Source organism: Suillus subalutaceus (genome assembly GCF_016647625.1).
Source record: "Suillus subalutaceus strain FC151 chromosome Unknown DFJ58scaffold_363, whole genome shotgun sequence".
Lineage (NCBI taxonomy): Eukaryota > Fungi > Basidiomycota > Agaricomycetes > Boletales > Suillaceae > Suillus > Suillus subalutaceus.
The window spans coordinates 7,944-29,540 of record NW_024540612.1 but is presented as its reverse complement, the minus strand read 5'-3'; the positions used below and the strand labels follow the sequence as shown (position 1 = coordinate 29,540).

The 21,597-nt window shown below is 48.2% G+C and overlaps 1 protein-coding gene and 1 non-coding gene across 2 annotated transcripts; both read left to right on the top strand.

The window, feature by feature from the left end:
- The first annotated feature begins 7,357 nt into the window (after positions 1-7,357).
- DFJ58DRAFT_t151 lies at positions 7,358-7,430 on the top strand. Its single transcript has one exon. It is a non-coding gene; the product is annotated as a tRNA-Val (tRNA).
- A 10,628-nt stretch (positions 7,431-18,058) lies between these two features.
- Positions 18,059-21,373, top strand: DFJ58DRAFT_737489 (uncharacterized protein; the record flags this gene model as incomplete). The annotated part of the gene is made up of 9 exons (XM_041386942.1): positions 18,059-18,194; positions 18,247-18,420; positions 18,467-18,519; positions 18,586-18,650; positions 18,702-18,841; positions 18,895-19,010; positions 19,063-19,970; positions 20,020-20,352; positions 20,392-21,373. 9 exons carry the CDS (start codon positions 18,059-18,061, stop codon positions 21,371-21,373), a joined length of 2,907 nt encoding a protein of 968 aa, XP_041235113.1.
- Between the last annotated feature and the right edge of the window lie 224 nt (positions 21,374-21,597).

Genomic DNA, 21,597 nt, shown 5'->3' with positions numbered 1-21,597 from the left:
TGCTGCAGGTGCGAGCATGTCTTCGCCGGTATTTGAGGGTGGGAAAGCCCTATCGAGGAGACAAAGCAACGATGTAGGCCCTACTAGTGGCTCACTGGTACGTTGAGGGCCACTATCCTTGTCCTCCGCATCTGAGAAGTCATCTAAAAGCGGAGGCATATCAGAAAACTGATGACCATCAGGCATCTCCATGTCGTTGAGAAACATATCCTCGGTCTCGAGAAGTTGGTCTTGCTGTAGGTTATCACCTGTACTTGACTGGATCTTGTCGATGTCCATTTCAGACGCAAAGTCAAAGCCAGCAACAGAGACGTCCATTTCGCTGACTGGTGAAGGCATTCTGGATGCGAGCATGTCGAATAAATCTGCATTAGTGTCTGCAAGGTCCATTGGAGGATCAGAAGTTGCCACTGATGTGGGATGATTGTGAGGCTGGAAAATTCCAGTAGGTGACGAAAGTGGCAGCGACAGAGGTACTGCAGGTGTCCCGATGAGTAGTTCTTGGTGTTTCAGGGACTGTGTCGGTACTACAACATTGATTGATATATTTCAGAACATATCTTACACATTTTGAAAGAGGGGGACACACCTGAACACTCGCCAAGTTGTGGAATGTCTGTTTGCATCGCCATGCTACTACCAGACGGACCTGCGACTATCTTCATCACCTTTGCATGCGCTTGTGGAACCAGTTTCGACTTTTTGGCCTTTTCTTCCTTCTGACGGTGCTTGCGTTCATCGTACTTCGGTATCTTCTTGCCTTTCGTGCCACATTCACTGACACACTCCCCGCATGTACATGCAACAAGGCGTTTCTCGCTGTCATACTAGGATAAATAGTGAGCTGACAGTCATTCCATGATGTACAGTAAGTAGCTCACCTTATTCTTCTTTGCTAGCTTTCTGGACATTGAGTATAGAAGTTCAGCTGTATGTAGTTGATGGTAGGGCAGAGGGGTGACGGGGACTTAGAAATTTTCTGACTTGCGACTCTAAAGCTTCGAACGGTAACATCATGTCCATTCACCTGTATGTACATCACGATACCTAAGGTAGACTAAAATAAGCTTATTGCGAATCTGCCGAATGAGCCGAGGCGTGTGGACGGTAGCTGGACGCAGGTGGACACGTAGGTGTTGCAGCACTGGAGACATATCCGAGGGTAGGTTGGTTGACGAAAAGTATACGAAGTTATACCTGACGCGGCTGATAACAATTGTACAGATGGTTCGTTGACATATGTTTTCTCAATATAGCCACGTGTAAACACGTGGCGTAGAGACAGGCCTGGAACGCAGTGACTCTCGGCAGCATCGGAACCCTTTAAAAATGTCAAAATTTGACAAGTGAACTCCGATGGGCTGAGCTCGCGAACTGAGCCCAAGAATTGAGCAGCCCTATTAATCATAATTCCTCCATGTCATAATTCCTCCACGTCATAATTCCTCCACATCATAATTCCTCCAGGAGTCCATGCATCATGCATCGTGCCTCGGAAGCGCAGTTAGCGCCAGTTACAGACTAATACTAGTCCCTCCGGCGCAATATTGTGGTACATCCTGCCCTCAGTATGCCGCTCATCAAATTTTCACAAAGCTTTTGCAGCCCGTCACGGTACCAGGCCAGTGCTAGTGAGGCTCCGGGCGTACATCAATGATTCATTGATTCATATACTATATATAGGGCCTCTGGAAGTCTCCATTAAGCAGACTCAAATGATCTCTGGGATCTTACAATCGCACCACGTTCTGAACTTCGCGCCGTACTTCAAGCCTTTAACTTGCGGGGTCTTGGCTCGATTAGTAAAAAATCATCCAACCATTCGTCCCCCACGCTGAGAACTTGGCATCATATCTCAGGGTCCTGGTTCGATTGGTTAAACCATTCGCGAATTAGTGCGTCCTATCTGGCTATAATACTGTGACACGGTCTGCGACGTTTCGATGTTGTCTGCAGTTTTTCAGGACGATGTCGCCCCTTCTGCCCCCACTCCCTGGGTGCTGATTGAACCCAGAAGACTTTCTCTTACCCGCAAACTGGTTTTGTTGGTTATGTTCTGTCTTACTCAATTTATCGACACCTTGAATATCTCAGCTCTCATATCTGCCATCCCTGCACTTGAGGCGTCCATGGGTATGACTGAAATTCAATCCACTTGGGTTGTTGTTAGTGGGTTCCGATTAACTTTTTCATCATTCCTGCTTATCGTGCGTGCCATCCGTGAATCCTGACTCGTACTTTATGTAACGCATTGTTTTAGAGTGGCCCGTCTCAGTGACGTATACAACCCAAGTTAGTGGCTATGCTACTCATTACTTGACGTTACATGCTGAATGGCTCACAGGAAACTGTATTCATCGGAGGAGTGTCCACTCTTGGTATCCTCTCGCTATGCGCAGGGTTTGTTACTCTACAGTTCCTATCCTCATTCTCAGAGCAATCACCGGAATAGGTGATCATCTCGCTGGCGTGTTGGTTCCGACTGACGGAGGTCGCTTCCCTAGCTTCTGCGATGACGATTCCCTCTGCCCTGAAACTCCTGGTCAAGGTATTTCCAGATCCGCTAGAACAAGCTCGGGCAGTAGGGTTCTTCGCAGGCTGTGGTGCGGTGGCCAACAGTGAGCATCCCGCATATCCTAACTAAGACGACCCTCATGATTCTTTTACATAGTGGGCGGTCTTGTGATCGGTGCAATGTTCGTTCAATGGGCGTCTTACCATTGGGTCTTCTGGTTTGTGGCATGCGTGGCTTTCCCGGTGGCTCTGATTTGTATTATCATAATACCATCACAAATCGGGGAGACTACAGGCACTCGTAAGTCTAAAGGGGCGAAATGGAGATCTCTTGATTTAGTCGGCGTTAGCATTTTGACTGGTATAAATCTTTCAATATAATCCTTCTTTGTGTCGCTGATGAGCCTTGATAGTTGCCTTTATATTATTGATTTTCGCCGTGACATCCGGTTCCACTGATGGTTGGAAATCTCCGGTTGTGTTGGTCCTCCTGATCATTTCAATTATAATGCTAGTTGTGTTTTTCTATTGGGAAACACTTTTGCCTGCGGACCGAGTCGCCATGTACGTCAACGGAAATCCTGGCGTCGATTTTTGGCTTATCTTGTACCAGACCACCGCGCACGTGGTTCTATAACAACTTCTCTGTTCTGTTCGCCACTGCACTTCTGCCATCCTTCTGGTGGAGTGGGGTTATGTTTGTTTTTAGCATCATGTGGCAAAATGTGTTTCATTGGTCAGTGATGTCGACGGCCGTCCACATGTAAGGTATTCGCTTTCACTTTATATCGCCAACCATCAACACTTTGCTCTCTAGGTTGCCAGTCGGTATCGTAGCCTTCGCTGCGAGCTGCACTGGATCACTTTCTCGCATCTACAGTCCAAAGTGGATTATTCTTACCGGCCTATCGTTGTGCATGATCGCCACCTTGTTGCTAGCGCTCGGTGGGGGGAAGCCCGAAAACTATTGGCCCTATGTGTTCCCAGCATTTGTACTTGCAGCGCCGGAGTCATGGTGACTTTTTCACATACGAAGTAAGTTCCAAATAATAGCAGTCTTCCGAACACGGTTTACTTGCTTCATAGCATTGCTATTTTCCAAGCTGCGCCTTCATCCATGTCCGGCACAGTTGGTGCCATGTTTAACGGTGCACTTCAATTTGGATCCGCAATTGGCCTCGCTGCTATAACCTCAATAGAGACATCCGTGGAGGCCACTCATGGAGGTTCGCATGAGTACGCCGGAAGAGCTGCGTCGTTTTGGTTCCTTCTTGGAATTGTTGCTCTTCAATTCATTTCGATATTGACCTTTTACGACCGCAGTACGGACCATAAACCCCAACCAAAGTATGACGATCCCATGTATTATACATCACACAGCACGACGGACTGCGGCGAAAAGCTCGGTGATAGGAATGTAACCACTGCAACTGACGTAAACTAAAGTGTATATTTCTTTGGACAACTTGCCCAGACGAATTTTCGATTACGCACCGCTACTTTCTGAGGTTTGACACTTCACTCGTAGTGTACTTATATGCATGAAGATCTTCACCACAAATAGGGACTTGACCGATTCTTACTGCTTATTGGTCGCAAAACAGAGGTGGATCCGGCAACTGGTAGCGACTCGTGTTGGCTGTTCCGAACTCCTTCAATATATCATCGTCGACCATGGCGGACCTACCATCTATCCCGCGCTGGATTGTGACCCTCGAACGCGGTGGCTCGGTGTTAGTTGCCGATTCACACATTGGGAATGAAGATCAACTGCTTGCGGCAAGTTGAACGCTTGTCTTGTTGCATGTTGAGTCCGGCGACGAACCCCGCCTAGCAGTTCACCCGGGACAGATTGGGATGTGGACTTTGTGATACAGGAGCTTGTAATCTACTACACGTACTTTGGATTCGACCTCAGGAACATTGACTGGTGACTGGCGCGCTACTTTCTTGAGTAAGGGATCAAGGCAGTGGAACAGATGGTGATTATCGGCGAGAGTGGTCATCCATTTGAGCTTGGCCTTCAGCTATAAGCCAACGTCGATGACAGCGTCGATAAAGCCAAAAACACGAAAATATCAACACCTACGTACACCACATCGATTTATTCTCATCCTCCAGGGTAGGTCCAAACAGGAGCGGCTTGTTATACGTGTCTGAGAGCTTAGTGAGGATGTCGAACATTTCTGTGCTCTGGCTGGGATCTTGAAGGTCACGGTGAACGCGTTTAAATCGTGTCTCACCTCAAGTTAGCCAGCTCTTCAGCACGTTACACCCTAAAGAGCTCCGAACTAAGTTTCTAGAGAGCCACTAGATGTCATTATCGCGATTATGGCCCACAGCTGTGTCACGGCCACGGAATGACGGGTACAAATAGATTTGAAGCTGGGCGCTTCAAAGTTTGATTTAGAATTGATTTAGAAAACGCGTCCGTGTCAATTATTCTCACGACTCATTACTTCGCGTCTTCCATGACCTCCACGAGAGCCAAGGACTTCCTCGCTAAAGAGCTGTTTATTAAGAAAAATGTGGTACGAGGGACGTGCACCCTCAACGTCTAACATCGACGCGATTATCTTTGCCAGGTCACATTCCGGTCCTTGAGTCGCGAGCTCGGTATTCACGTCAATGACGCCAAGAAGTAAGATACCTTAATCACTTCGTGTTGAATGGAGTGCTACATCTATGCAGTGAGCTTGCCGCGTATATAGCGGAAACAGCAAACAGCGACACGCCATCATTCGCGACGTACATGGTCTCTGGTCAGATTGCTCCACTGCACAACAATGGAAGCCTTGTTGATGCAATGGACGTCGGTCACGATGATGACAATGCACACCAACCTGTAATGCACTCGAAGATAGTTCTGGTAGACTGCGATGGTCTGCAACGTCCGTGTTGTTTGCTCTTCTACGCGCCCTGATGCTAACGAGAGCGGCGTGCCACAGATGCGAAAGCTCAATTCTCCCGTATACATTCCGTGTATATATACAGCTTGTCGCCTTCAGTCATACGCGTAGGTGCTTCATGCAAGGGCAGACCAAACACACTCATGTTTGGGCAGGACGCTGGTTTGATTTGCCAACCGACGGTCAGTGTCCGGACTACAGACGCAAAGGGTAATCCCGCGCTCAATGGGAAGATAATCGGTGAACACGTGAAGGTCGTTCTCGAATACTTTAGTTCCTCTTCGCGATCTCACAAAGACACAGACCAGGAAAGGACTACCCAAAAATGTCTCTGCAGCATCATCATCAAAGACAACCTTAGATGTGCAGAAGCCAATCGTCCCCCAGCCGTCTGTTTTACCGCGAAAAGTAGAGCAGACGACAGACAAGGGTAAGCAGAACGAAGTGTCAAAAGACAAGGAGCATGCAAAACCACTTGCTGCAGCGAAGGAACAGACCAAGCGGACTGGTAAACTAGATTGGAGTAAGGGCAAGAGTAAGGAGCAGGAGACTACATCAGGAGCACGTGTCAAGGACAAGCCTCAACCTAGGCAGGATACTAAAACTTCGTCGTCATCGGCAAAGTTGGCCGATAAAGCGTCGGGTAATGGTGATGTGGGTCAGCAGTTGATGAAGAAGCCTATCTCAAAGGTGCCTGCAGTCGAACCGAAGGTACGTTGGCATTGTTATTTCTAGGGAGGTCTATGATTAATCATTACTCGCCTCTAGCGAGCTACTAAGCGCAAATCGCCTGATCCATCAGACTCGGATGTAGACGTCGAAGACAAGCCATCGCCTAAAGACAGGAAGGCGATGCCTTCCGCAATGAGTAATGCAAGAGTGAAAAAGGGTGTCGTGATGTTGGATGACGAGGATGAGGAAGTCCCGAGCAAGCCACACAAAAAAATCACTCGGTCGACTTTAGACTCTGAGAGGAGCCTTGCGGCAATGATGGATATTGATGATGGTCCGTTGTCACGGACTATACTTCATGCTATGCTAATCAGCCAGCAGATCAAGTTGTCAGAGCTTCCCGCTTGTCCTCTCGTCGCCCCGATGATGTGGTAGATGATACTGGTGACGAGGTCGACCAAACTGACGTCGACGCTCTGATATCTAGCCTCGGCGAGGAGGAGGAGGAGGACGTCAAGCCGCAGACTAAGAAGAGGAAATTCAAGAAAGTAGTCCCCGTCGGGCGCAACGGTTTGAAGAAACGTCGCGTCTTAAAAAGTCGCACCACCACCGATGCCAAAGGCTACATGCGTATGTTCAGGATTCCCAATTGATAAATGCGCTATTCTCATGATAGTTCCCCAGAAACGGAAGATTATTCTTCATATGAATCCGTCAGCGAAGAGGAAGCTATGCCCGAGGAAGCGAAGAAGAGGAAATCTAGGAAAGTGGTCCCCGTCGGGCGCAACGGTTTGAAGAAACGTCGTACCATGAAAACTCGCACTACCACTGATGCCAAAGGCTACACCCGTATGTTCATCATTCCAAAGTGATAAACGCACCATTCCTCATCAGGTTTTCCCAGACACTGAAGAATACTCTTCATATGAATCCGTCAGTGAAGATGAAGCTATGAAAGTTGTACCTGAGGATGCAAAAAAGTCCAAAGGCAAGAAAAAGACAGAACCGAAGTTGAAGGCTGAGGCGGGGGACAAACCGGTACAAGCCAATTCAAAGATCAAGGAGACGAACTCCTTACGCGGGACTAAAACCAAGGCTGGGAGAGCACCGAAACGTGGTGGTCTTTTGAATTTCTTTGGACCCGACAAGAAATAGCGGTCGGGTTATACTAGGGACCAGGCAATGTAGTTATGATTTTGGTTATGCAGTTAGGATACAGGCGCTCCTTGGATTATTATATCAAGGTGGGGAAACGTGACAACGGTTCAGTGGTCTAATGGTTATGATTTCTGTCTCACACACAGAAGGTTCTGAGTTCGATCCTCAGCTGAACCACTTTTTGCAGTTGCTTGGTACAATTCGGTGAGTTGGATATCTTGTTAGGTAAGGACTGGGTGATAGTGGTACGATACCTTGCGATCCTCGCAAACGGGCAGACACTGTAAGCATAAGTACGAATAAGCATAAGTCGTAAGCTCAAGGTGTGAGCTCCCTTGTAAATATTTAAATCTACCACCAAACAACCCCTTTCATTATTCTCCTTCCGGTTCTAACTACTTTCGCTTTTAAGACCTCACCATCTGCTCCAAAATCTGCTCCCACTTCTACGATGCCGCTCGGATGTTTGATTCTGATAAACTCGCTCTCCCCCACCTTCCCGAGACGCATTGACTTGGTCAAATCCCAGGCCAGCGTACCCTCAACTTTCGCAGCAACACCAAGACACAGACCCACTGTCATGGGTACCGCTTTATGCAAGACGCCCATCGAGAAGGCATGAATATCAATGTCATGATCTGTGTTACACGACGGTGACAGCACTGCAATTTTTGGCTGGGCTTGCGTGTCTGGATCAAGGCCCATCTTAATTGCACCTGCCTGTCTGATAGACTCCATCAATTCCCGCGTATTAGGGGCTGAAAAATCAATGAGGGGCGAGGAGCGAAGAACGCGACACAAGTCTGCATATGTTACAAATACTGTGGGATTCGTGGCGTCGACAAGGGAGACTGGGATTTCTTGGGCGTGTGTGTTCACGGAGTCAAGTGGCTTCCCTGTCGGAAGTAGTTTTCCAGTACGCGCACCTGCTGGAGAGATAAATTCGAGAGTTATTTGTGAAGCCTTTCCCGGGACCCCTGCCATCGTGGTCTGTGGTAGGTCTAGTTTGGGCTGTAGGCTACCACCAGAAAAGGTCACGGGAAACGTAGTATCAATTGTTTTATTTGTATTCGTGTTATGAACTTGAATGGTAGTGGTGGTTCTGGATAGAGCGCAAGGATCTCGGGAACAAAATCCTTCGTCCATGGCGAATACACCAATCATACTGGAAAGGTTTCCACAGTTTCCAGAGAGGTCGATGGTGGTATCACGGATGCCCACTTGGACAAAAGTGTACTCGGCATCAATGCCTTGCGCCTGCTGTTCCACAGAGGCTGGGCCAACGACACATATTTTGGACAGGCTTGATATAACCGCCGCCCATGCCATTGATCTGGAGACCATTGGCCGTGTCTGGGGAGCCCATAATTCCCAGGAAGATGGGGCCCCATTGGGATTGGTCTTCTGGAAGATGAGCCCTGTTCAAGAATACGCCTTTCGATGTTCCTCCACGGAGGAAGGTGGCTGGGATGGGGTTGAGAGTGGTAAACATCCTGCGTATGTGATGCGACTTGGGCGAAAGGCGAACGGTGGAGGGTAGCATATCCACAAGACGTGGCACTACTAAGACTAGTTGACTAAGTCTTGAAGATCTAATCTAAAGTCTTCAGTTAGTCCTATCTGGATCTGACCACGTAAGTACTTTATGCTGACTAATTTGTCTAGAATGGTTGATCTGACGAATTTCAATCAGCTTCTATACCCTGCAGCACACTAATTTTTCTTTTGTAGGAGCGGCTGGGTTCACTTTAATTAGTGAGAAGGAACAGGTCTCCCAATGGTTTTTGCAGGTAGCCTTAGGGCGAATAGCGTGTCTTGCGCTAAACAATTACGCTTGAGTCACTCCCGAGCATTGTACACGACCGCTCCACGATCATCACAGAGCTTGGGTACTCAGATTGCTGCCAGGTTAGCTAGCCCAAGACATTTTTCGACATCTCTCGTTACCCCTGCTCGCTCATCTCCTCTTCTATCCTCTCCGCGTTGGTCAGGCAATAATAAACCTACCCCTCCAGCACCATCAGAACCTGAGAATGACGCGGCAGAATCGAGTAGCAAGTCTGTCAAGTTTGATGGCGCAGACGATGAAAGTCCAGCAGGCTCATCCGCCCAGTCATCGTCCCCACCGTCTTCTTCTTCTGGTGGAGATAGTAGCGACGGTTCCGATCCACCACCACCACCTCCACAACCGACACCTACCCCCAGCTCAATAGCTAAACAATCCGTACCAGAAGTCTATCCCCAGGTTCTTGCTCTCCCAATTGCACGACGTCCCCTCTTTCCCGGTTTTTACAAGGCCGTTGTCGTTCGCAATCCGGCTGTCGTTGCTGCTATCAAGGAAATGATGAAGCGAGGACAACCATATCTCGGCGCTTTTTTGCTAAAGGATGAGAATACGGATAGCGATGTCATTACGGATATTAATTCGGTTCATCCGGTCGGTGTCTTTGCTCAGATTACTAGCGTGTTTGCTGCGAACAGTGGTACTGGTGACGACAAGGAAGAGGGTCTCACTGCTGTTTTGTATCCACATCGTAGAATCAAGATAACGGAACTAATCAAGGCTGGTGAACATACTAGTACTGCTAAAGTGCAGGAAGAGACGCAAACGGTTACCCCTCCTCCCACGCCCACTGAAGGTGATGTCGCAAACATACCACAAGGTATGTCTTTCACAACTCATTGCAACAAGTAATTCATCGTCCCTCTCAGGTCCTGTTCAAACCTCGTTCCTGCACAAGCATGCCATCTCCATCGTTCAGGTAGACAACCTCGTAACACAACCATACAATAAAGACGACCAGTACATTCGTGCCTTTATGTCCGAAATTGTTTCCGTCTTCAAGGACATCGCCCAGCTTAACCCTCTCTTCCGCGACCAAATTACCAACTTCTCTATCAACCAGGTTGCGTCCAATGTCTTTGATGAGCCCGACAAGCTCGCAGATTTTGCGGCCGCTGTATCCTCTGGTGAGGTTGGAGAACTTCAAGAGGTGCTTGAGAGTCTCGTCGTCGACGACCGTCTCCGCAAGGCCCTCCTCGTTCTCAAGAAAGAGCTTATTAATGCTCAGCTCCAGAGTAAACTCTCACGCGACGTGGATAGCAAGATTGCGAAGCGCCAACGCGAGTACTACCTGATGGAGCAGCTCAAGGGGATCAAAAAGGAGCTCGGTATGGAATCAGACGGGAAGGACAAGCTCATTGAGAAATTCAAGGAGCGTGCCGCCTCGTTGAAGATGCCAGAGGGCGTTCGGAAGGTCTTTGACGAGGAACTCAACAAATTGATGGGACTGGAACCTGCTGCTTCGGAGGCGAATGTGACGCGTAATTACCTCGAATGGCTTACTCAGGTGCACATTTTGTCATCTTTCATTTTTTTGTATTGACGCTTGCGTTACAGATACCATGGGGCCAGCATACACCGGAGAACTACTCCATCACACACGCTCAGACAGTTCTTGATGAAGACCATTATGGCCTCAAAGACGTTAAAGACCGCATACTGGAATTTCTTGCTGTGGGTAAGCTTCGGGGAACAGTCCAAGGCAAAATTATCTGCCTTGTTGGGCCTCCTGGCGTTGGCAAGACATCTATTGGTAAATCGATTGCCCGCGCGCTTAACAGACAATTCTTCCGGTTCTCGGTCGGTGGTTTGACGGATGTAGCAGAGATCAAGGGCCATCGGAGGACGTATGTTGGTGCGCTTCCTGGAAAGATCATCCAAGCGCTGAAGAGGGTAGGGACGGAAAATCCGTTGGTCTTGATCGACGAGGTGGATAAGATTGGGAGAGGTATCAATGGTGATCCTGCTAGCGCGCTGCTTGAGATGTTGGACCCTGAACAAAACAATGGATTCTTGGATCACTAGTGAGTGTTTTCCGTCAGTTCACTTCTACATGACGTATGTTCATCCTTCTTAGCATGGATGTTCCCGTCGATTTGTCACGCGTTCTGTTCGTCTGCACAGGTGAGTTGTCGGGAGGATATCCCGTGTTGCTCGTACTTACACTTACACATTTTTCAGCCAACAACCTTGACACGATCCCAGCACCTCTCCTCGACCGCATGGAGGTCCTTGAAGTCAGCGGATATGTTTCCGAGGAGAAATGCGTCATTGCCGAAAAGTATCTTGGACCACAGGCAAAGGAAGCGTCAGGCTTGAAGAACGCCGACATTGTCCTCGAGCCCTCTACCGTCGATGTGCTCATCAAGTATTACTGTCGAGAAAGTGGTGTGCGGAATCTGAAGAAGCATATTGACAAGGTGGAGATTACGCCAATATATTATATGCATAGCTCACGGGTGCTGTAGATCTACCGGAAGGCTGCACTGAAACTCATCCTCGACCTCGGCGAAACTGTCTTCCCTGAACCAGTCCCAGCTACGGCAACCAGTACACCTGCCCCATCGAGTGCTGCCGATCCTCAGCCTAAGACTGTCGAGTCTCAAGAACCACCTGCCAACGAGCCTAATGAGGTCGCATCAGATGAGAGTACACATAATGAATCTGGCGACCGCAAAACTGTGACGACACAGGAGCGCAAGCCACTACAGATTCCTGATGATATTCACGTTCGCATTACGCCAGAGAACCTGAAAGACTACGTCGGTCCACCTGTTTATCACAAAGACAGGATGTACGTGTCTCCTCCACCTCCAGGCGTCAGCACTGGTCTAGGATACTTGGGCAATGGGTCGGGTGCTGTCATGCCCGTCGAAGCTACTGTCTGTTCGTTTTCTACAATTAGATGCAGATTATGCTCATAGTTCTTCTTCACAGAGCATGCCTGGTAAGGGTGGATTGCAGCTGACTGGTAAACTCGGCGAAGTTATCCGCGAGAGTGCGCAGATTGGGCTTAGTTGGGTCAAGGCTCACGCATACGAGCTTGGCATCACTAAGACGCCTGAGGAACAATTCCTCACGGACCGTGATATCCACGTTCACATGCCTGAGGGTAGTATTGGAAAGGAAGGTCCCAGTGCTGGGACTGCTATTCTATCGGCCTTTGTGTCTCTCTTTACCAAGACGAAGATCCATCCAGACATTGGTACGTTGTGTTGTTATATGAATTTCCACTGACTCACCTTTTGTTCATCAGCCATGACTGGCGAGATATCGCTCGTTGGCCAAGTGCTTCCTGTCGGCGGTCTTAAGGAGAAGATCTTAGCTGCTCACCGTGCAGGTATAAAGACGATTCTAGCGCCCGCAGCGAACCGCGCCGACATCGAAGAGAACGTCCCAGAAAGTGTCAAGACAGGAATCCGCTTCGTATATGTCGAAGACGTACGGGAAGTCCTGCACGAAGTTTTTCGAGGTCAAGATATTGTTGAGCGGTGGAAGGATACGTTATCGTTATAGTTTGATTCCTCTGCTACATCATTACTTATTCTATTTCGTTCGATCGATCGACAAGAGGCCGATTGATTGATTGCTTTTCTATCTGATTGCGCACTTGCATAACTAGAGTTACTTTTACTTAACAACACGGTATACTGCAATTGCTGTATTTTATACAATAAACCCAACTCATGATCTCATGGCACCGTGATGGTCTTCTGTGTGCGCTTGTTTTGCATTGCGACTAATACAAACTTCTTTTGCGGCTTCCGACAAACCCGACGGTATCGCTGGTTATTTGCATTGTGCAGCGCGTGAAGCATACCTTATCTTCTGCTCGCTTGTGTCCGCTTTCTCATGGAACTCCGAAAGGACATCCATTTGTCTGTTCAAGTGATGTCATGTGCGCCGCCACTGGGGAGATGCTGTTAACTGTGCGTTCCCATATCTTTTCTCCATAGTAGTGATGATAAAAGTTTTGGTTCCATCCATGGCAGGAGCCACAGATTGTGCCAGAGTGACTTGAGTCTCCTCTCATTGACATGAATGTATGACGTACATCGAACATTGCAACGATGGCAACGCCGCGCGTTCTTGGCAGGCTCATCGCATCTTTCAGCACCTCCGTCAGTCAATTTGGAGAACACTTATCTCTAGTCGCGGTCTAAAGTTAGATAGATGCTTCTCCCGAATTTAGCTCCTTATCGGTCCCTCAATTGTCCATATAATGCAAGTTCGCTGCCGTCGATATTGTATTTTCCACTTGGAAGGTCTCCCTGCTTCGCTTTACATCATGCACGACATTGATGATTCCGTAGTGCCTGGATCAGTCTACCTTGTCGACGTCCAGGAGAAAACGACGGTTGTGCACGCAGGAAATGACAGTGCCATTGTGCTCAGTCCGACGCCTTCGAGTGATATTAACGATCCTCTGAACTGGAGTAGAGGCCGGAAACTTTTGCAGATCGTCTGCGTGATGATATGTGTGTCTTAAGAACTGACGGATGATGTTTGGACTCTTACTCAGTCTACAGACACAAGCGCTATCGGCATTGGGACAACCATGCTGTACTCCATCTTGCAGCCTATTTCCAATGATACGGGAATACCTCTTGCAACGCTTAATGCGGGCACCGGATACAGTGGGCTTGTCTCTATATTTCTTCTCGTGTTTATATTCAACGGTGCCATTTTTGTTATGAACAGTGTTTCTTTGTATGTCGTCGTCATTGTCCCCCATGATCAGTTTTAGATGATGTCGGAATACTAGTCTTAGGCTGGGGAGCGCTGATAAACCAGCCGCTCGCTCTTACCTTTGGAAAGCGTGGTATATATCTGATTTCAGTCCTGGGCAACACTGTAAGAGTTTGTGACCGCAAGATATTGACAACTTAAATCTTTGGCAGGCCATCTGTCTGTTGACGCCGTACATCAAGACGGAAGGCCAGTGGTATGCAGCACACTTTACAGCTAAACGCCACTCATTAATCATTTACCACCAGGATCGCCAGCAAAATCGTACAGGGTTATCTCTGCACTCCTGTCGAGAGTCTGTGCGAAGTCAGCATTGCAGATACAGTAAGCCCACTAAGATCTCTGTCTATTCAAATAAGCTCATTTCACCTAATAGTTCTTTGCGCATGAACGTGGAACGTATATTGGAATTTACACGCTCTTTCTGTTTGGGTCGGTCTTCAGTGTATAAACTTCGACTTATGCTGACCTCGCGAGCAGGTCAAACTACTTTGCACCACTCATCGCTGGTGTGCGTACCAAATTGCACATCAGTTTCTAAGTTTCGTCCTAATTTTTGATCAAGTTCATATATGATGGCCAAGGATGGCATTGGGTGATGTACTGGGCTGCGATCATAAACTTCGGTTCTCTCATAGTGTTGTTTTTCTTTATGGAAGAGGTGCGTCGCATGTGATTAGTACTGATTATTACTTACACCTAAGTGTAGACAAACTTCGTACGCAATACAAGTGAAGCGACAGAAGCCGTGCGCTTCAGTACCAAACCAGGTGCTGAGAAAGACGACAAGGAATCAACTACTTCATCTCCTGTCCCTTCTGGGGATTTGACAGGCATACCTAAAACATATTCGCAACGGCTCGCTTTATTTGGTGGGCGCTATGCGTCAAACAAGCTGCTGCTCACGATGACGTACCGTCCCGTAATTCTGCTGCGCTTCCCTGTCATTTTCTGGTAAGCCGTCCGTCGGAAATGTAGAGAATGCAAATTGACTTTTTCAATAGGGCAGGGTTTCAGTATGGAACATGTCTCGTGTGGTATAACGTCCTGAATGCCACTTGTTCATTGATCCTCAGCGAACAACCCTATAACTTCAGAGCGAGCTTTGTCGGATTAACCTACCTCGGCCCTTTGATTGGCATGTTTCTTGGGTAAATTTCTTCCTAGTTGCCCTCGTAATATCCTCTGACATTGGTGCAGAACATTCTATAGTGGGTGGGTGGGTGATCGGTTTGCTGTGAGATATGCTCGTCGAACGCGCGGTATCCGAGAGCCAGAGCATCGCCTTTGGCTCATGGTTGTTTCGCTTCTTTTATGTCCAGCTTCTCTCATCCTCTGGGGAGTTGGTGCGTCCAAGGGCATCAGTTGGGTCGGCCTCGTCTTTGGCATGGGCATCATTTCTTGCTCAACTGGTATTGGCTCTTCACTTTCTATAAACTACGCCCTGGATTCATACAAAGACATGAGTGGGGAGGTAATGATGGCTGTCATCCTTGTTCGCGTAAGTACGCCAACTCGTCGCCTTTTGCACTCATACTGAATATGAGTTTTCTTGAATGTAGAATACCCTTTCGTTTGCTATTGTAAGTCGAGACATTTACTTTGCCTTAACATTTTGACGCGTGTTCTTACAGGGATATGGGATCACCCCTTGGCTTTACATGGGTTACCAGAACACATTTATATCTGCAGGCTTCGTCGGGCTTGCTATTACGATGACTTTCCTCATTGTTATCAAGTGGGGAAAGAGCTGGCGAATAGCGAGTCGTAAAAGATACTGGGGATATGTTGCTGATGGTACTCTTGGGCATTAGACACATTAACAAGCCGATTCTCAAAATGCCAAATGTCATTGGCACACCAGAAAGAAAGTTGCTATGGGCCTCATACGATCTGTCGGAATTTAAAGACCCCTGTGGGGAATCTGGCATGTCGAGACATTACTTTTTGCATGCAGGTGAATGCATGCATGTGCGTACGGAAGGTTCAGGTACTAATCTCCCTGGCACCTCAACAAGGCACCTTTACCTTGGAATCAAATATTGAAGCGGCCAGTATCAACATACATCCGAGTCAACGCAGGAGTTGACTGGCTCGTCTCAAAGTAGGGTTGTACCATTGTCAATACCTGGAATCAGCCAAACGATACAGCCAATTTCAGGTGTTCCTACATCTCCTGTGTAGCTAAGGCGTCTCGAATTTCTATTGGACTAACTTTCATGGCTTCAACTCCTGGCCTCAGAACCGCAACATCGCCCCTAATGTCCTGCGCGATGCCCCTAATGTCCTGCACGGTGGAACAGGGCCAGCGGCCTAAGCCCAGAGAAAGGCAGACAAGCTGAGATGATGATGGATGCTAGCTACGAACATGGTGAAACTTAGTCTACATGCTGACTAAGCTGTGGAAAGGGCCGATAGGACCCTTGGTGCGTAGCTCCTGCCCTTGGGACCCCTGGTCCAACGGTGCTGCTAATGTCCCGCGCGGTGCTGCTAATGTCCTGCAAGGTGCTACTAATGCGCTACGCGGTGCTATTCATGTCCTGCGCGAGGATACAAGTACGATTGTTGTTGTCCATGATGTCCTGGAACGGTTTGTTGATGGCATCTAATGAGGCCCCCGTCCCAAGACTTTTTCTTTCATGTCAGAGACACCGGATTCTAGGACTTCTAATTTGGCCTCTATGCGGCGGAGAATGTCGTTCCGATCCTGGTAAGTATCTTCGCAAGGTCAACATCATTTAACAGATTCGACGATGCAGCACATACTTGTGTCTATCGCAACCATAGTAGTGAACTCGCTGAGGCAGGTGTTGTGGCCCATGGAGCGGGGTATGTTAAATGCAAAGATAATACCAGTGGGTGGCCCGGCGGGTGTCGCCATTGGGGGTCAATATTTATAACTGGTATTAGTGGTGACAAGGAATAAATACGAACAAAATGCTTGGACGTTATTTTAAAGGTATTTTACACCGCGGCTCTTCGAGAAGTCAAGTGGCGCGTCCCGATCTGGCGGCGATCTAGGGTTTGGCGCGTGCGTGTTAGATGAGTTTGCGCCTATGTGACACAGGCTCTGACTCCGCCCGTTACCGAACAAGATTTCACCGTTGAAGGCATAAACACTCCCTCGGTATGTACGGTACCTCCCCTTCCGTGCACCTCAAACTCACATCGTCAAACAGAGTTTCTGCTGACGCAGGAGGCAATTCTCGACTAATTTCAGTCACGTCTTGGCGAGCACACCGCCACGTTGTTGAAGACATTAATACGTCTTACCAACTTCAAGTGATACAGGTTGAAAACAAAGCGACGCTTTTACTGATAGCAGAGTCTCCCGCTGCGCAGGAAATACGTTAGCTTGTGCTTTGCTCGTCCCAGGCGCTCATCTATTTCCTCATTTCCGTTTGCTCTTCATCCTAGCTTCATGTCTCACACATCTTTGCATCATTCTCATAGTGCTCTTGTTGTCGTCATATACATGTTGTTATATACGCAATGAGCCATGTTCTTTCCGAGCGACCCAGTTCTCTCAACATGTTAATAACTTAAAGCTTGAACCCATGTGTGCTGAGTACAACCGAAGCCAAATGAACCTCCAATATTCAAATGCTTTCCCACTGCCGCTGCAACTGGTTTCTTTAGTTTCGTTTCTTCAAATCCACTTTGGGAGGTGCCTTGAATGCACTCTTCTCTCCAGTCGTTTCGCTCATTGCCCTCTATATATATATATAGCTGATCGTTCCATTCTCTCAAGAATTTGTCACCCAGTGATCACCTTTATAACATATCGTTCGCTCAAAATACCTCAAACTCGAATCTAATGCGACGTATACAACAGACGATAAATTAACTGCACACTCGATATCGTACTCAATGAAGTGTCCCTGGCATGTCCGCAAATCAAATTTCTGGAAGAAGATCATCGTGACCAAGAGCTACAACTGCTCCTCACAGCAGTGCTGCCAGTGTGTCCATTCTATTATACAGATTGTTGGCTTTACCAGGCTTTGCCCTCATAGTTATAGATACAGTGATATCCGCAGGTCCCTGTTTGGCGCTACCCATCTGAGGCTGTGCGATGTGAATGCCACGTGCATGCTGTGGTTTCCTCCTTTAGTCTGTCAGGACTCAGGACCTCACAGGTATTGTAGTTTTCGTGACCTCTGGCACACATCTCACTCTCAAGTATTAGTTTGAATCCATCCCTCAGCCATATATGCCAAGCTTCGTACCTGGTCACTTCGATGAATACCCTTCACCCTCGGGAGAAGAGTCGAGCCACCCAGAATGCCCCCAGGACCCAGGGCAGACAAACCTCGTGATCAGTGAAATGCTACAAGTCGCCATCAATAGTATGTATGTTTCATCTATCTTCATTTAGCACGTACCAATGATTTCCATAAGCAATTCTGACGACACTTTATTTCGTCATTACTCTGCTGTTTCGTTTCGCGACGGACCCCGTGCCAGGCCCACTCGATGAAACCCTTCAAGCCTTGAATGGTGAGCCAAGCCACTTAGAACCCCAGGACCCGGGACAGACACAGATCACTGAGATGCAACAAGTCGTCATTACTGGTATGTGATACCAGTCTCCGTTCAGCGTGTATTGACGATTTCCAAGCCATTCAAGCAACTTTCCATATCGACAATTCCATTCGCGCACCTGATCTTGTTGTTGGTCTCTGATGGATCCCCGCTGGTTTCCATGTGGTAGTAAAGACTGACGGCGCTGAATGCCAGACAAGCAACAAACTCGTACACTGCGTTGATCAGGCTGTCATCGAATGGAACGAGTGCATACTTCTGTAAGTTATCCTTAATCCCGTCTTTCCTGCAGGTATTGAGAAAGATTCTAGGCCGTGCGAGCCATCTTCTAAACTTCGGGTCAGTGTGTATGCCTCATTTGAACTGGGTCCCATGCTCTGTCATGGAGAAGTCCTTGGCACATTTGATAGTTTCATTGGAGAATTACTGAACCGCAGTGAAAAGCCACATCGTCAGTAACTTCGGTTGAAAATGTTGTCTGACAGATGTTAACGAGTATCCCAGCTATCATCTTTCAGCCCGAGCAGGAGGAAGTCATGTTTTCGTGCACTTCATTGTTTATGACAGTGGAGCGACGTCCTGATGAAAATGATGCCACAGTTCTTTGCCCCCTTACTACCGTGAGTGATTAATGCAGTCTGATATTCAGATGCTGAGGCTTGTAATGCGTAGTTTATGTCTGACGATATGCGTGCATTGACGGATGCCGGACATGGTCTTCTCGCACAATACCGCAGAACGCAGAATCGTAAGGATCTCGACCAATCCATACAGCACTTTGAACATGCCTTGGATATCTGCCCCATGGATCATCCATGTCGTCCTGCAGCACTGGTCAATCTAGCTACCGCAAAGTTTGTTAGTTGCCAGACTAATGGAACGAACCCTGACCTCGACGTCCCTATCTCCATCTTTCAAGACACCCTTGATTTACGTCCCACTGGTCATCCAGACCGACCTGTCACCCAGCTCCATCTTGCCATTGCTCTGCTGTCTCGCTTCACGAAACAGGGATTTCAGAAGGATGTTGATGTGGCTGAAGAGTTACTGTGCGAAGTCCTCAATGTCTGCCACGATGACAGCCACATTTACAGAACAGCTTTACTTGCAATGGAAATATCTGCTCTGCATCAGGCTGGAAGCTTCGATGCAAGTGATCTCGGGCAGGAGTGGCCCGCTGCATTATCGCAGGATCAACTTGCCGATCGAGCAGAGCGGTGTTTGCAGGGAGATGCATCCTGTCCCTTAGATAAAGTGATATCCTTTCATTATGACGCACTGGGAGACTACAACACCGAGCATACTTTCCGAGGGCAATTGCTAGGTAATCTGAGCGTAATGCTGCAAACTTGCTTTGAACGTCAAGGCAATGACGAAGACTTGGACCAGGCTATCACATTTCAGAGGGAAGCACTGGTTTTGCGCCCGGTCGGTCACACAGATCGGTCCATGTCATTAAATAACCTTGTGAATCAACTCTCCACCCGCTTTGACCACCGAGGCAACGACGAGGACTTGGATCAGGCTATCGTACTTTACAGGGAAGCGCTGGCTTTGCGCCCAGTCGGTCACACATATTGGTTCTCGTCATTAAATAACCTTGCAACTCAACTCTCCACCCGCTTTGAGCACCGGGGGCAACGACGAAGACTTGGACCAGGCTATCAAATTCCATATGGAAGCACTGGCTTTGCGCCCAGTCGGTCACACAGATTGGCCAACATCATTCAATAACATTGCGATTCAACTCTCCACCCGCTTTGAGCACCAAGGCAACGACAAAGACTTGGATCTGGCTATCACACTTCACAGGGAAGCGCTGGCTTTGTTCCCGGTCGGTCACACATATCGGTCCTCGTCATTAAATAATCTTGCGGTTCAACTCTCCACCCGCTTTGACCACCGAGGCGACGATGAAGACTTGGATCAGGCCATCGCACTTCACAGGGAAGCGCTGGCTGTGTGCCCAGTTGGTCACATAGATTGACCCTCATTATTAAGTAACCTTGCGGATCAACTCTTCACCCACTTTGCCCACCAAAGCAATAGAGAAGACCTCGACGAGTCACGAGAGAACCTACGCTGTGCATTGACTATGTTCACGCAACATGATCCTCGTCAAGTAAATGCCCATTTATCGCTCGCTGCCGTCCATCTATTATTCCATCATTCAGGGTTTGACGACACCGGCGTGGGCGAAGATACTGACAGTCTGAATGCTGCCATGCATCATCTCAAGGCAGCAGTAAATGTTGTCTCTGCAGGTTTCCTGCTTCGCCTGAAAGCCAGTCTGCGCTGGGTTCGCTATGTTCGTCAATATTCACATGATACTGAACTGGAACTGGATGCCCATGCAACTTCCATGCAACTTCTTGACACTTATATGTCCACGACAGCTTCAGTATCATCTCGTCATCATATCATGCAGGACTTCCCAAGTACACTTGCTGTGGACGCTGCATCGTGTGCTGTTCGTAGTGGTGACGTGTGTCGCGCTGTTGAATTGTTGGAACAAGGCAGGACTATCATCTGGACCCAGATGACACGACTCCGCACACCTCTTGACAGCCTCCAAACACGTGACAATCACGCAGCGGCCCTGGTGGAGAAATTCAGAGACCTCAGCTCCCTCCTCGATAAATCTCCTGTGAACTATCCAGAAGCAACCCCAAGAGTCGATGTAGAAGCAGAAGAAACCTGGTACAGATGTTTGGTGAAGGACTGGAACAGAGCTGTAGAAGAGATCCGGAAGATCGAGGGCTTCTCTCGCTTCCTCCTTCCCCCCGTATTCACCGATCTTCAACATGCAGCTCGTGATGGGCCTGTCATCGTGCTCATCGCAAGTGAGTCGTCTTGCGATGCCATTGTTATCCCACACAAGCAACCTCCGACTAGCATTCAACTCCCTACCAATCTTGAGAAACTCCAGGCTTTGGTGGTCAAACTCCAACGCACAAGTAAACCATCGCTGAAAAAGCCTTGATGGAGTTGTGGGACGACATCGTCCATCCGGTGGTTGAAAATCTTGGTGGATTTGCATGACGAGGTTCTCAAATATGGTGGTGCCTGACATCTGTCTTCAATTTCCTGCCATTGCACGCTGGTGGCGAGTACAGGAAACATGGGCAGTTCCTTTCACAACTCTACATCTCTTCTTACATGCCATCGCTTACTGCGCTGATAAAGTGCTCGCGGACATGACAGGTC